Below are 16,588 nucleotides of genomic sequence, written 5' to 3' on the forward strand. Positions count from 1 at the left end.
CACTAGATTACAGAATTGTCTACAACAATCATATTCTACAATCTTATTTCAGGCTGGATGCTCTCTATTCAACGCTAATTTGCTGTGTTAAATTACACTTACTATATAACTGTATACCTTTGGATTGTTTCATAAGTAATTTCTGTGTTTCTACAACATACCCACACATCATAAATGATCATTTTTCCTTTCCTAATTTTGCTTTCTACTTACTAGTGAAGCAATGATAGTTGTCTTGCCTTCTGTATAGGTACTATTCCAACTTCTTATTGATAATTTGATCTTATGTTTACCTTAGTTAGTGAATCTTTCTAATTTCTATGTTAGTCCTGCTTGCTTTTGTTAATCATCTGCCTTAAATGTACCTTTCAATGTCTTGCAACAAGTGTCTCTGACTCATGCTTTCTCACTTCAAACCCATACCATACACATCTTATACTCTCTGACTGGATTTTATTCAGCTGTAATTCTAAGAACTCTGAACACAAACAGGCCTTTAATAGGTTGAAGCAAAAATAGTTCAAGAGAGAATAGAATGGTGAATAGAATGAGAAATGCCAGACGTGTCCTTGTTTACCACTGAAGAGCAAAAAAAGAAAAAAATCATTCTCTATTATTCACTTGGACATCTTCTGTTCTTGCAAGTTTTTTTTTTCAATAAATTTATTTATTTTTTATTTTATTTTTGGCTGCGTTGGGTCTTCATTGCTGTGCGTGGGCTTTCTCTAGTTGCAGGGAGCAGGGGCTACTCTTCGTTGTGGTGCGCGGGCTTCTCATGGTGGTGGCTTCTCTTGTTGCAGAGCACGGGCTCTAGGCACGCAGGCTCAGTAGTTGTGGCGCACGGGCTTAGTTGCTCCGCGGCATGTGGGATCTTCCCGGACCAGGGCTCGAACCCATGTCCCCTGCATTAGCAGGCGGATTCTTAACCACTGCGCCACCAGGGAAGCCCTGCAAGTTTTTGAAGCACCCTTCTATGAAGTTTTTTTAATAATTACAAGCAGCCTGTCCCATGGCTCCCTCCCTTCCACCCTTACCTCTGCACTCTTGCCAAAGAACAAAGGGTAAAGGGCAAGTACAAAAGCAAAGGTCATAGATGTTAAAAATAAAAAATAAATAAATTAAAAAAAAAAAGCGTAACTGTCAAGGAACCGTGCATCACTAAGATTTAATCACATTTGGCATATTCCATGTCTGATTTATTTGTGTAGCTTCTATCTTTAAGCCTACAATGCCAGGTCTTCTGTATGTCATGTGGAGTGATAAGAGTTTTGGTCATTTGTTAGTTAACATAATATGGTCCAAGTTCTACTTTTTTTTCCTAAACACAGACACATATGAACACCCAATGAATTTGTTTTCTTTATTTATAATCATGTATTTCCTGAACTGAACTGGTCACCTTATCATCTGAATGTCCATCACTGTTGTGATGTTGCCAAGCTGTTAATGCCTTACTACTTTAATCTTCCAATATGTTGGTTTCTAATCCTTCTCTCTGTAATGATTATTATTTGTTGTCACTCTTCTCTAGCTGTCTTTGTCAAGGGTTGGCTTCCCAGACATTACAACAAAAGCTTTTGATAAGACAAATATTCAATAACTGTTCAGTGGAAGGATGGAGTTGTACTAGAGGCCTACATATATGGTTTAAGTACAAAAATTAACTTGTGAGAAGACTGGAGTGAGATTCTTCTAAATCATATAGAATATCTTTGTGAAGATTTGTAAACCTATATGAATTTTATTTTAAATAGAATTCCTTTTCCTAAACAGGGTTTCAGTGTTGCCAAGTTTAGGGATTTCATATACGCATCAGCTTTCTTTGGTATAGATGTTTACCTGGGAATATCTATCATACTAAAACAGTGTTCTTCCCTGTGTACCATTCACAGTCTGATACAAAATTAAATAAATGAGGTAAACTCAGATCAAATAATATTGTGGATTGGCTACCTTCTCCAATTATTCCACCTTACCAAATCCTACCCTTATGCAAATACGCTGTCCCCATTGTGGGAAATATGGCAAGGCTTCCCGTCAAGCTTGCTTGTTGCTTCAGCATGAGATCCTGAAGTTTACACTTGGACCTCAAGCAGTCTAGTTTCTCCTCTTCTGGGATCTATGCGCCAGTGAGTGCTTGCTGGTTGCTCAGCTTAAGCTGTGTGCTGACCATCCTGCTCATGGAAAGTACCCTTAGTAGAAAAACGGGCCCTATTTCCTTCATCTTTCGTTTACTACTTGATATTTCTTAGATATTCTCTACCATCCTACTCTGTCAGAGAATCACTTTTAATTTCCAATAGAAACATTTTTTTTTTGCAACTGTGCAACTAGAATTCCTATGAATTTCCAGCAAGACTGTGAGACCACTATTGATATTCTCATTATAGCTTAATGAAAAGTTATCTTACACAAACCATTTTTAAGTACCCTTATATTAAAATCCACGAGGTAAGTTTCTGGTTTGGTTATAATTTTTAGAAAATATGTCTTTAAGTTTAATAATAAAGTTTTCTTAAAGCTAGTTGAATAGAGAGTAATCAGAAGAGATTCATTTCAAAATATGCCCTTTCCCTTAAATTTGAAATCAATGTTTGATCTTCTTAAAATCAAAATCAATATTAAATACAATGAAAGAAGAGTCCAGTGGGGCCAGAAGGCTATGTTAGACAGCCTGGCTACTACGGCATCATATTTCAGTAAACTTGACTGCGAGCTGGGGACGTGAACCGACATGCTCCTGAATCTCGCAAGGTCACTTTTCAGTGGGATGGACTTTGAACTTGGGGTTGGTGGTCGATTGAGATCATCACCTGCCTCCACCTGCTGTCAAGACTTTGGTTGAGAAAAAGTTTAACCGTGTGCTCATAGATACCTTGAAAGAGATACTCTAATATTTGTGGAAAATCTGACCTCTTTACACCCTCTTCACTTCTGCACAGTTAGCTCTCTATAGAGTTGTATTTATTTTATGGCAGAAACCAGTAATAACAAACACCCACCCCACTGTGGAGGAAAGCAATAGAACCCCGCAGTTTGAGAGATCATACAATTTTGATTACGCCAGGGTCTCTGGATGGCTCTTCTTCAACTAAGAATGTGATCATCACACTATATGCCCAAGTCCTGTGGGAACAAAATTGTCAGCAAAACATTCTCAAGTCTTAAAGGCAAAAATTATATGTTTAGTTTTGGGGGAAAAAAGGCTATTATAGCACAAAACTTTCTCTAAGGTGATGTCATTAGCTTTGTTATAATGTCTAAACAGTGAAGGGACGGTTTCTGGAAAATTTTCTGTGCTATAGACCCAGATTCTTGCTATCCAAGCTCCCTTCTTGCTTCTCTACAAGGTGTTAGAAGACTCTTCCTGCTCCTCCATCTCCCAGCCCTTTATTCTTCATGAGGACCGCCCCTCCTACTGCCTACTTAGTATCTTGTCTTCCATTTTAGCATCTGCTCTTAGACCTGCATAACAAGAATGGTCTAGGAGAAAAGGTGGTAAGATGGGGTTTGGGGACTGGTGCACTCATGACCTTGTGGGTAAAATGGACACCACTCAGAATGGTATGTGGGGCAAAATAATTCCTGACACAAGGTGACAGCCCAACTGCTAATGATTTTACCAGTAGTGACCCGGGAAATAAATGCCCTCGAGGATGCAACGATTAGGTTATTTGAAACCAAAGCTTTCAAAGACAGCAGAGTTGGCTGGTTACTGCTAAGTGGTATTGGTGCCCTGCAGAGGGATGATGAGAAACTGCAGGTCCTTAGCAAGCAGTTCAAGGCTCAGAGTGAGAGCGGGCAGGCCTGCTATTCTAAGGTCACGCCCTGGCTGGGAAAACCTTAGACCCTGAAACGTGAGATTAAGACATCCACGTGAATGCCCCGAACCCTCAGAATCTATGGGTGGTGTGGTATCGTCAAGGGGTGAGGGAAGGTTGACCTTCTGTTGACCTCTGTCTCCACCCTGGAGTCGGTGGGGGGGGTCCTGGTTGTGGGTGTAACGGGCTGGCCGGGAGCCCCTCTCGGCAGGTGTGCTGGCTGTCCCCGCCCCAAGCTGGCAGTGCTATGGCATTCATGAAAAGAGTGGCTAGCTGCTAGAAATAACATAAATTTCTGCACACACTTGAGTATCTGTACTTTAAACACGTCTAATGAACTTTCATCTCTGAAATCCTGAGTTCATGCATCCTTTCTCCCAGAATGGGCAGAACAGCTTAGAATGAAGGCATGGGGAACGGGTGTTAACCTTCTTACTGATGTGGAAATAAACAAAGACCACCCAAATGAGAACACACAGAGGCTCTTTATTCCGAGCTTGGTATAGCAATAGAGTTAGTCGCCATCATTTGCACAGACTCAAAGGCAGGCAGGGAAGTAGGGAAGTTTTATAATGAAAAAAAGGGCTTCAGGTGTGGCCTCATTGGATGTTGTTGTCATGGGGAAGCCAGAGGTGGACTAACAAATAAAATGTGAGGCATGTTATCTGACTGGTTTGGGGACCGTGTTTGACTTTCTTTGGTTGATCTTGAGTTGGAAGCAGGGGCATAAAAGGAGAGAAGCTGGCAGTTACTGAGCAAGTCCTAACCATTCTGTGCCAGTTGCTGCAGTGGTTGTGGTTTAGTTTCCTGGCCTGGTTGCCACAGAAGTGGTGGGTCAAGTTCTATCATCCCATGTGATCTGGTCGCTGTCTATTTTTCTACTCAGTCTCTCACCAGGGCGGCTCCAACAGCTGCACCTTGGCACTTTCTCTTGTAGTTGGTGCTCCTTTCCCCACATGCTACCCCATTCTCTTCCCCCACCCTCTCTGAAATCTTTCCTTTGGGGGGCTGGGGGAAAGTAGGAGAGGGCCCTCCAAGGGCCAGCGCTTCCCCCATGCTACAAGATGCTGCAGAGATCTCTCCTCAAGGCAACAGATGCCCTCCTTAGGAGCTGTCCCTGTCTCCTCTCCTTGGCTGCCAGGCCCATAACTAGAGTTAAATCCAGCATAACCTGGCTGTGGATGGGCTGGGCTTGATAACAAAGGAAAGAAATTATACACTATAGAAGTTGTAAGAATCAGTTATATACGCCATACCATCCAGAGCCTAAAGAGAGCCCCAGGACTGGATTTTGAAGGTGCTGGAATGTTAGCTTGAATAAGCAATAATTCAAGGACTTGGGAGAACTTTTTCACAAGATTTTAAACCCTAGCAAAGAGTCCAGGGGGTGGGGTGAACTCATTTTTCGGGTGATGCTTACAAGCCTGGAGAAAGTGACGGACAAAGGCAAACAAAGTAGATGTGCCCGAGTTTCCGGGGCAGAGAGTATTGCTGAGGGAGACACGCTAGAGGGTTGGGGGGAGCCCAAAGGGCACATCACTGACCAAGACCATGAGGAATGTGCTGATGAAAGGGTCACCAGCAACACCACGTTCAGTGGTGACTCTCCTTTGCAGTCCAGACCTTTTGATAGGATAAGTGTTCACAGAATGTGGCTTATTCTTATCCAAGGGAATGGTGGGGCCCTGAAGTAATAGAGACCAGGTAGCAGGATCTAACTGCCAGAAGCCAAGAGTCTGTAACTGAGGTTCCATAATGATCATCAAGGTCAGAGGGGCAGCTGAATGGCCTTGACCTGCAGGAAGCTGTGGATATGGTTATTAGAGCTTGGCATCGGAAGGGGAAACACAGATGGGCAGCCAATGAGGGCGTTGCTTCGCATCTGCCAGCAGAAAAGGGAGAAATGGAGGTGCAGAAGGTTGTCAGCCCAATAAAAATCATGATCTCTTGCTCAGTTCCTGGACTCAGCCTAATTTTTTTATATTAATAGACTTTACTTTTTAGAGCAGTTTTAGGGTTACCGAGAATTGCTCATTGCACAGGAAGTACAGAGAGTTTGGCATAACCCCTCTCCCCTGCTTCACCCCCACAGGTTCTCCTATTATTAGCATCTTGTATTAGTGTGGTATGTTTCTTACAACTGATGAACCAATATTGCCATTATTATTCACTAAGGTCCATGGTTTACATTAGGGTTCACTCTGTGTTGTGCAGGACTATGGGTTTTAACAAATGCATAACCTCATGTATCCACTTTTACAGTATCATATAGGATACTTTCAACACCCTAAAAATTCTGTGCCCCATCAATTTCTTCCTTCCTTGGAACCCTAACAACTACTTATCTTTTCACTTTCTCTATAGTTTTTTTTTTAATTACTTTGAAATCTTTATTTTTTTATTTTTTTAACATCTTTATTAGAGTATAATTGCTCTACAATGGTTGTGTTAGTTTCTGCTTTATAACAAAGTGAATCAGCTATACATATACATATATCCCCCTATCTCCTCCCTCTTGCGTCTCCCTCCCACCCTCTCTATCCCACTCCTCTATAGTTTTGCCTTTTCTGAAATGTCATACAATTGGAATCAAATCTTACTTCTTTTACTTAGACTATTTAATTTCCTCCATGTCTTTTCATAGCTTATTTCTTATCACTAAATACTGTTCCATTGTATAGATGTACTACAATTTGTTTATCAACTCAGCTGTTGAATGACTTCTTCATATTTTCCAGTTTTTGGTGATTATAAATAAAGTGTTATAAATAACTTGTGTGGACAGAGTTTTCAGATAATTTGGTTAAATACCAAGGAGTGTGATTGCAGGATCATAAGGTAGAGTGTGTTTAGTTTTATAAGAAACTGCCAAACTGTCTTCCAAAGTGACTGTACTATTTTGCATTCCCATCACCAGGGGATGAGAGTTCCTCCTTTTTTGAATTTTAGCCATTTTAATAGATGTGTAGTATTATATCATTGTTTTAACTCACAGTGACCTGCACACGTGTTATATTGAGCATCTTTTCATATGCTTATTTGTCATTTGTATATCTTCTTAGGTGAGGTAACTATTCATACCTTTTCCTCATTAAAGTTTTTTCCCCAGATTTATGGAGATACAATTGATGTATAACACTGTGTAAGTTTAAGGTATAAAACATGTTGATTTGATGCATTTATATATTGAAAAATGATTACCACCATGGAATTAGCTAACACCTCTGTTATGTCATATAATTACCATTTCTTTTTTTGTGATGAGAACATTTAAGATCTATCCTCTTAGCAATTTTCAGGTATTATTAATACAGTATTATTAAGTATAATTGCCATGCTGTACATCATATCCCCAGAATTTATTCATCTTTTAAGTCAAACTTTGTATGCTTTGACCAACATCTCATTTCCCCCTTCTTCAGTCCCTGGTAATCACCATTCTATTCTCTACTTCTATGAGTTCAGCTTTTTCGGATTCCATATACAAGTGATATACACTATTTGTCTTTTTCTGTCTGGCTCACTGCACGTAATGCCCTCAAGGTCCATCTATGTTGTCCCAAATGGCACCATTTTCTTCTTTCTCATGGCTGAATAATACTCCATTGTATACGTATACCACATCTTCTTTATCCATTTATCTGTTGACAGACACTTAGGTTGCTTCCATATCTTTCTTGACTGCTGTGAATAATGCTGCAATGACTATGGGTGTGCAGATATGTCTTTGATATCCGGTTTTCATTTCCTTTGGATATATACCCAGAAGTGGGATTACTAGATCATATGGTAGTTTTACTTTTAATTTTTTGAGGAAACTACATACTGCTTTCTAGAGTGGCTGTAACAATTTACATTCCCAACAGTGCACAAGAGTTCCCTTTTTTCCACATCTTCACCCACAATTATCTCTTGTCTTTTGATGACAACCATTCTAACAGGTGTGAGGTGATATCTCATTATGATTTGGATTTGCATTTCCCAAGTAATGTTGAACACCTTTTCATGTACCTTTTGACCATTTGTATGTCTTCTCTGGAAAAATGTTTATTCGGTTCTTCTGCCCATTTTTTTAATTGGATTATTTGTGGGGGGTTTTGTTATTGAGCTGTGTGAGTTTTTTAAAAAATATATTTTGGATATTCGCCTTTTATCTGATATGTGATTTGCAAATATTTTCTCCCACTCCATAGGTTGCCTTTACGTTTTGTTGTTGGTTTCCTTTGCTTTGCAGAAGGTTTTTAGTTTGATATAGTCCCACTTGTTTAGTTTTGCTTTTGCAGCCTTTGTTTTTGGTGTCAAATACATAAACAAACAAACAAAAAAAAAATTGCCATGACCAACATCCAGAAGCTTACTCCCTGTGCTTTCTTCTGTGAGTTTTATGGTTTCTGGTCTTGGATTAAAGTCTATAATCCATTTTTCTTTTGTCCATTTTTGAATTAGATTTTTTTTAGTTGTTGAGTTTTCAGAGTTCTTTGTTATATTGGATTACAAGTCTTTTATCAGATAAGTGTTTTGCAAAGAGTTTCTCTCAGTCTGTGGCTTGTCTTTTCATTCACTTAACAGTCTTTCAGAGACACATTTTTAATTTTAATAAAATCAAACACCCATTTTTTTTTCTTTTATGCATAGTGCTTTGAGTGTTATATCTAAAAAGTCATTGCTAAACCCAAGGTCACCTAGATTTTCCTCAATGTTAATTTCTAGAATTTATAGTTAAACTTCTTACGTTTAGGTTTATAATCTATTTTGAGTTAATTTTCATGAAAGTTCTAAAGTCCGTGTTTATATTAATATTATTTTTGCGTGTGGATGTCCAGTTTTTCCAACACATTTGTTGTAAAGGTTATTCTTTCTCCATTGAATTGCCTCTGCTCCTTTGTCAGAAACCAACTTACTGTATTTGTGTGGGTTTATTTCCAGACTCTCCATTCTGTTCCATTGATTAATTTGCCTATTCTTTTACCAGTACCACATTGTTTTGATTACTGTAGCTTTATACTAACTTGTGAAGTCAGGTGGCATATTCACACTTGTGAAGTCTTCCAATGTTGTTGTTCTTCAGTATTGTGTTGGTTATTGTGGGTCTTTGCCTTTCCATATGAACTTCAGAATCACTTTGTGGATATTCATAAAATAGCTTGGTGGAATTTTGATTAGAATTGTGTTGAATCCATATATCAAGTTGGGAAGAGCTGTTAACAACATTAAGTCTTCCTATCCATAAACATGGGATATCTCTCTATTTACTTAGATTTTCTATGATTTTTTTAATCAAAATTGTATAGGTTTCTTTATACTACTCTTGTACATATATTTTTAGATTTATATCTATACATATCATTTTTTGGGTGCTAATAAAAATAGTTCTGTGTTTTTAATTTCAAATGCTAATTGTTTATTGCTGGTATATAGGAAAGCAATTAACTTTGTATATTAACCTTGGATCCTGCAACCTTGCTTCAATCACTTATTAGTTTCAGGGGTTTTTTATGTGTGATTTTTTTAAAAGATTTTCTACATGTAAAATTATGTCACCTGTGAACAAAGGCAGTTTTCTTTCTTCCTTCCCAATCAGTATATCTTTTCTTTTCTTTTCTTGTCTTACTGCATTAGCTAGGTCTTCCAGTGTGATATTGAATAGGAAGAGAGGACGTCCTTGCCTTGTTTCTGATCTTAGGGAGAAAACACCTAGTTTCTCACCATTAAGTATGATGTTAGCTATAGGTTTTTGGTAGATGTTCTTTATCAAGTTGATAATTTCTTTATACTCCTAGTTTTCTGAGAGTTTTTATTATAATTAATGTTGGATTTTGTCCAATGCTTTTACTGCATCAGTTGATATGATCATATAGCTTCTTTAGATTCTTGATGTGATGGATTATATTAATTGATTTTTGAATATTGAACTGATTTTACATACCTGGAATAAATTCCACTTGGTAATATATACAGTGGCATATAATTATTTTTATACATTTTTGGATTTAATTCTCTAGTAGTTCTTTGAGGATTTTTATACCTATGTTCATGAGAGATTGGTTTGTAACTTTTCTTTCTTTTAATGTCTTTGTCTGATTTGGATAATAGGGTAATGCTATCCTCACAGAATAAGTTAGGAAGCATTCCCTCTGCTTCTGTTTTCTAGAAGAGATTGTAGAGAATTGGAATAATTGAAAGGACTACTTCCTTTATCAAGGGAAGGTGGAGGGGAGGGGTAAGGGGTTCGAAGTACTTGCAGTCATTGCAGTCATCTGAATCCTCAGAGTGCATGACTTTCTTCATTTCTGGAAAAGTTTTATTTCAAATACTGCCTCTCCGTTCTTTTTTTAAAATCTCCCCTGTAAGTTTCATTTAGTCATATTTTGGACCCTACCATTCTGTGTTCCACTGTCTTAAACTATATTGTAAAATGTGTGCATACATCTCTATGGTGCATTTTGGACATTTAAAAAATATCTATCTTCCAATTCACTAAATTCTTTATTCATTTGTTTATTTTCTTCCTACTTATACCATCTACTTTTCTTTCATTCTCAATGATTATATTTTTCCTGGTCACTTTAACAAAAGCATAGCTAATCCCTTCTTCCTAGTGCTTATTTTAAAAACTTAATCTTTTTAACATTTGATACATAATTATTTTGTAGTCACGATGACATACTGCCAATATATGACATTATCAGTTATCTAGTTGTACCTTTGCTTATTTTTTTGTGCTGGCCCTGAGTCATAGAGTCTTGTTTGTCATTTGCTGGTTAATTTTTCACTGTGAGCTCTTATTTGGATGGTCATAATCTATGGGAATCCTTATTGAAGGTGCCAGGAATTTTTTTCCTAGCATACTCTTCCTCTGGCTTTCTGTAGTGATAGCACTTCTATTTCCCTATCTTATGTAAATAGAAATCTTTTAATGACCTTTCTCAGTTCATCTTTCAAGATTAGGGTTCTGGGTCACTTTAATCTGCAATAGAGCTTCAGTATTTACTCACCCCTTCTTCTTGCATCTCATACCTTCTTTCAATGATTATTTCACATTAATTCTGGAGTTTTCCTTAAAATATTCTTTAGGACGGTCATTCAGTAATAAACTCTGTTGTGTTGGCTATGTCTCCTTCTATCTCCCTTTCAACTCTTGGGAATCTGCTCTGCATTTTGTAGGCTCAGGGCTCATTTATATATTTTAAAGCATTTTATATCTCACTCCATCCATCATCTACCTTTTTTGTAGCTTGAGAGTTGGCTTATTTTTTTATAGAAAATATAATCCACTCTTTTTAAGCCAAAATTAGAAGCAGTGTGTGTACAGTTTTTATAAAGGTCTTATATGCACTTCCCAGGTTGTAAATTCTTGTAAGTTAGGTATATTGTCTTATCTTTCATTGTATCTCTCCTATCTCCCTATGCCCAATATCTAGTGTAAAGTAGGTGCTCAATCTTTTAAAAAAGATAAAACAGTATGTCATTTCTTTTAAAAATGAATTTGCTCTGTCACTTTGCCTCTTGGAAGTCTCAGCCAGAAGCAATATAATTCAATTAAAATTATATAGTCAAGCTCCATCATTTGTGATCTTGGACAACTGAGTAATACTTTTTTTAAAGTAGAAGTAGGGAACAGTGCAAGATGTTTTGGACATAATGAGACAATATGTATGATGCCTGCAGCCCAGTGTTACAACACTGGATCTCTAAGACTTGTTAGCTTTCCTCAATAAACTAGATAAAAACAACCCTGGTTGCTACCAGTGTCAGTTTATTTTTTTGCCCCTTTTGGTATATGTAGAGAAAAAGTGATAAAGAAATTATCAGTTGAATATAATTTTTTCTTTTGGCAACAAAATATAAATTTGCTTTATAAACTATTATACTACTGGATTATACTGATTTACCTTGGGTGCCACCATTCCAGTTCATTTCTTGTCTGAATGATGAATGGCACTTGAAACAGTATAGAGTAATGTTATTTTTAGTAGGTGGTAACAGTTAATAAAGGAGTTTCCCAGCTGAAACTAGGCAATAAACAGCTATGACAGCAATGAAATATGTGATTTTTTTTCCAAATGGAAAATAGTGAACGTATAAAATGTTACGGGACCTGAATTCAGAATCCGGATGTAAAACTGAAATGTTTCTATGTTTGCATGCCTTTTTACACTCTTCTGCTTCATCTTTCTCTTCTTTCTTCTTTATAACTTTTTCTCATTTTTACTCTCTCCCTTCTCTTCCTTCCTTCCTTCCTTAAAAAGGAAAACCTGGAATGAGCTTTGACATGATGCATTCCTATTTAGTGTAGGGGGATGGTGTAGTGCATTGCCAATGAAACACAAATTGCAATTTCAAAATCTAAAGGACCTTTAAAAATAGCATGAGATTTAGAAATAGAAAAGCCACATTGTACACAAGAAATGTATATCTTATTTTTTCTTTTTGGATAAATACCTCTTATTTCAGTGAGACAGCAAATTTGGGCCCTTTCTCTTGTCCTTACCTATAAGAATTATATATCTTTTATGTAATGGCATTTAAAAATTTCACATCTTGCATTTATTTACATGGGCCTAGCAAAAATTGAAATGATGGCAAGCCCTCATAAATTACATTCAATAAGGAATTACTTATTGAGCAACATCTATCTGCCAGGAACTTTGCTAGTAACTGGGGATACAATAGTGAGAAAGTCACAATCCAGCTCCAATCTTACAGACTAACGGAGGAATCTCTGAAGTAAGCATGTGATGACCACACCAGTCCCAGAAGTGCTAAGATCAGTGAGAACAGAAGGCTGTGAGAGAACCCAGGAATGAAATTTAACTCAGCCTGAGAAAATAAGCCAGGATACTTTAGAGGTAGTCCTTGAAGCTGGAAACTAAAGAATAATTAGTATTCACCTGGTGCTTTGTGTGGGAAAGGGATCTCAGATCTGGAGTCTAGAGGTGGCATGTTCAGAAAACTGCTAGTGTAATAACTGAGTAAGATCGTGATTGAGAGCACAGAGGAAGATATAATCAGCAGTGAACTGCAGAAGATAAGCTGTGTTTGCAAGCCTTGCTAGGAAATATGGCACTTCCGGAAATATGTAGGAGTGGCCTTATGCTTCAGAATGATCACTCTGCCTGAAGAATGGGAAATGAGTTTTGGGTAGTGGAAACATCTGGTTCAGGGTATTGCTGAGATGAGAATTGATGGAGTCTTGACATATATAGAATGCGTGAGACTTGATGATTGATGGGTAGAACGGGTAAGGGTAGTCCAGGACCAACATATAAGTTCTTGGCTTGGCAAGATGGACAGAAGAAGGCGCCATTCACTGAAATATAGAATAGGCAGGTAAAGACAGACTGGTTGGTTGGGTGGGGGTAAGGAAGATGAAATTAGTTTTTGATTCAAGTAGGCAAGTCAATTAGGCTATGTGTTTTGTGTGTGTGTGTGTGTGTGTGTTCCGGAAGAACACTTAAGATATTGGTTTGAGTAACATGTCATATCAGGACTTCAGATATAGATTTGGGAGACAACAATGTACAGATATTACTTGAAATTATGAGCATGAAGAGAAAGCCTAGAAAAAAGTATAATCTTAGCAGAGAGGAGGACTAATGTGGAACTATAAGGATAGTCAACATTTAAGAGATACAAAAAGAGAAGTAGGCAATGTGTTTCTTAGAATTCACTTACAAAGCAGAGAGGTAAGGAGAATAAATATTTCTGAAATTGGAACGGAGCACAGAGTAATGAAATGCTAAATTATGTGGAGTGGTCAAACATAATAGGTCAAATTATGGATTTTCCTCCTAGAATCCTGAATGCTCATACCTTAGAGCATTGTTTTTACTGAGTCTTTTTTCTTAGAATATTTGGAAAATCTGCTTTCTTTGTATCTTCTTTAAAAGCACAGAAGCGTTTTCTGTCCCTGATCTATGGTTCTTTCCACCTGCATTCTCCAGTCGCTTCTTATAGTCTTGGTGTCTCCATCTCTTGCAGTTATATTGCAGAAATTAAAAGAAGATAGTTGAATAGAACTTCAAGATGCCTTTAAGAAATCAAGTATAAAGGAATATTTTGAATATTTAACTCCATATAATTTTTATAATTATTCACCTTCATAAAATTTTATTATTTATAATATAAAGTTCAGGTGTTCTGAACTTTATTGTTCATTCTGAATATGGATCCTGATATTGTATGTTTCACTTGTAAAAGCATATGAAGATGAATTGACATGAAAATCCGTGTACTGCAGAGGAAGAAACACTGCACTCGGTAGCAGGATATTTGAATTCCAGTTTCTAATACCAAATTACTGTATTTCCTCATAAGTATCCCTTAACTTTCTTGGGTCCAAGTAATGTGATTTGGAAAATAATGATCCCCGATGTCCCTTCAGTTTTTAAAATCCTGTGGTTTTCAGTTTATCTAAGCAAGCAATGCAAAGTTTCCATTCAGTGATAGAGGACAAGCATTTCATTCTCATGAAACAATTCTAATAATTGGGCCTGAAGTATTTGTATAAGTTTTAGTGACAATAATGTTCTAAATTACATGAACATGATTAAGCATAGGAATTAATATAGAACATTTTTATGTTACTTATAACTTTATTGTAATTTTCCTCCCATTTATGTGCCTGCCCTTTAGTTGTTAATGCTATCTCCTGAAAGAAAAATTTATCATAAGGGCTTAAATTGTTTAAACATGGTATACATAGGGCAATAAACATCTATGCTTAGCTAGATAGAGAAATGGTGCAATTGTTCAAGTTAAATATTTTCTAAAGACACTCCCCTGAAAGAGTAAATGAACTGCCTTGGACTCATTTGTCAAGAGTTGCGGATAGTTACCAGCAGTTTCAGTCATAAGAGGCAAATCTGGAAATCAAAAAATAGAGAAAAGAGAAAGAATGTTTTTAATTATGAACCCACCCATTACAACGGCCTGATCTCTGAGAAGACGTATCAAGCACTGCTCCTCTGCCTGGCCAGAATGTTAGCTTTCCCAAAGAATGAAGCTTTTGGTATCCTTTGGATTTCCTGCATTTTCACCTCTGTACTGGTTCAGCAAGGAATGGAAGCCTTTCAGTGTGACAATGGGGTCTCCTTGCCTCCTGACAATGTGTGTGACTTCACAGATCAGTGTGGCGACATGAGCGATGAACAGCAATGTAAGTTCCCTTCCTCTCCTTCCTCCAAGTCCTGTTCACCTTTTGTCCAGAGGCTGCTGAGCTGCCTGGGGAGGCTAAGACACCCGGCCCTGCACGGATCCCATTTATATGCCTTTAGAGTCAGTCAGAAATTAAAATACTCTTTTTAAGAAAGAGACAGATCCACAAAAATAACTTTAATTAAATGGTATCAAATTGCTAAGATTCTAACTAAATGGGATGTATTTTGAATCAGTTTTTACCAATTATAAAGAAGGAGTGAAATGTAGAAAGGTAGCTTTTAATGGTATATCAGTGAAACAGGATTTGAAAGAAGCTTGTGACTGCAGTTTTAAAATGCTGTGATGGAAATTATGAGCTTAAGTTTGAGTTCAGTATGGGAATATTTGAAATGAATTTTAAGTTGGGTGAGAAGATTTTATTTTTGCTTATAGGACACTACCACCAAGTGAGTTGGTACCTCTCATACACAGAGCATAACTCTGACTTATATCCTTTGATTCTAAGGCAGAGGAAAGAGTGCAAGCCTCAGAGAGTGCAGGGCCTAGACTTGGATCCTGGGTAAACCATCTACTAATTGTGTGATCTTGAACCTCCAGTTTATTAGGATGTCATAAAGTGAGATAAACTGATCTCACTGGCAGGAAAATACTCCAGGTATAACATTAATAAAAAGTTCACCAAGGAAAGATACGGGTAGGAGACATGCATGTTTCTGTAGTTTCTATTTGCAATATCACATCCTGAAAGAAGACTGCATTTCATCAATGGAACTAGTGCCCTTCCTACAGTCACCTTTCATAAAAAACATTATCATACAATTAAATAGGTTCATTCATGTTGATTTTCAGTAACTATTGACTCAATTATTTGGAGGCACTAAGTCTAGTATTTTAGAGCAATATGCTCAAATGTATTTTCTACTTTTTATTCAGATACTATATTAATTAGTGTTTACAGAATTCTTCATTTTCTTCTCCTACATAAGGTTCTACATGTTTGATTTTACTATTGTTGGAATTCTAGTCACATATTCAGGTGTTATTACTTTAAAGCAAGAGGAGTGATTACTGAATAATTTCTTCTCTTTAGAAGGAAACAAGTGGAGGATTTTTCTCCCATAGTTTGGGGATTGTGATCGTGCTGTTTGATTGCACTTTGTGTTTAACAATTCCTAAGACGGGGATTCATTTTATATTTGTCCCATTTCCCCAGAGACGCTACATGTGGATGTGCTGCCCCTTCTCTGGCCTGTCTGGGCAAAGCCCTTGCTGTTCTTTGGTGAGCAGCTAAGACGAACCATTCGGTTGGTTTGACAAGAAATGCAAAGTCCCTTCCATTGTTAATCCCTCTGAAGCTTCCTTTAGCATGGTTGCTGTGATAACACGCGTAGTGCTGCTTCAGGGAAAAGGTTAATGCGAAAGAAGGGGAAAGCCGCTGAGTGGGAAAGGTCTCAGCTGCATGAAAGATACTAATAACCCCAGCCTTAGAGGAGAGTGAAGGAACAGATTTGTCGAATAAACAAATTTCATTTTAAATGTTACACTGGTAGGTCACCTTTTGGCTTTTTCGCTTTTCATTTTCATTTCTGAGAAGTTTCCACTTTGGT

General features: G+C 37.4%; 1 protein-coding gene across 1 annotated transcript in view; it reads left to right on the forward strand.

The window, feature by feature from the left end:
- Window positions 1-16,588, forward strand: part of MALRD1 (MAM and LDL receptor class A domain containing 1) — a 621,227-nt gene that overhangs the window by 13,359 nt on the left and 591,280 nt on the right. Inside the window, exon 1 of the mRNA XM_082449909.1 lies at window positions 1-14,979. This exon is cut by the window's left edge and continues 13,359 nt beyond it. Coding sequence (XP_082306035.1) covers window positions 14,616-14,979 — 364 coding nt within the window. The 5' untranslated portion in view covers window positions 1-14,615. The remainder of the gene's footprint in view (window positions 14,980-16,588) is intronic.

Source organism: Balaenoptera physalus (assembly GCF_965194825.1).
Source record: "Balaenoptera physalus genome assembly, chromosome: 2".
NCBI classification, from domain to species: domain Eukaryota; kingdom Metazoa; phylum Chordata; class Mammalia; order Artiodactyla; family Balaenopteridae; genus Balaenoptera; species Balaenoptera physalus.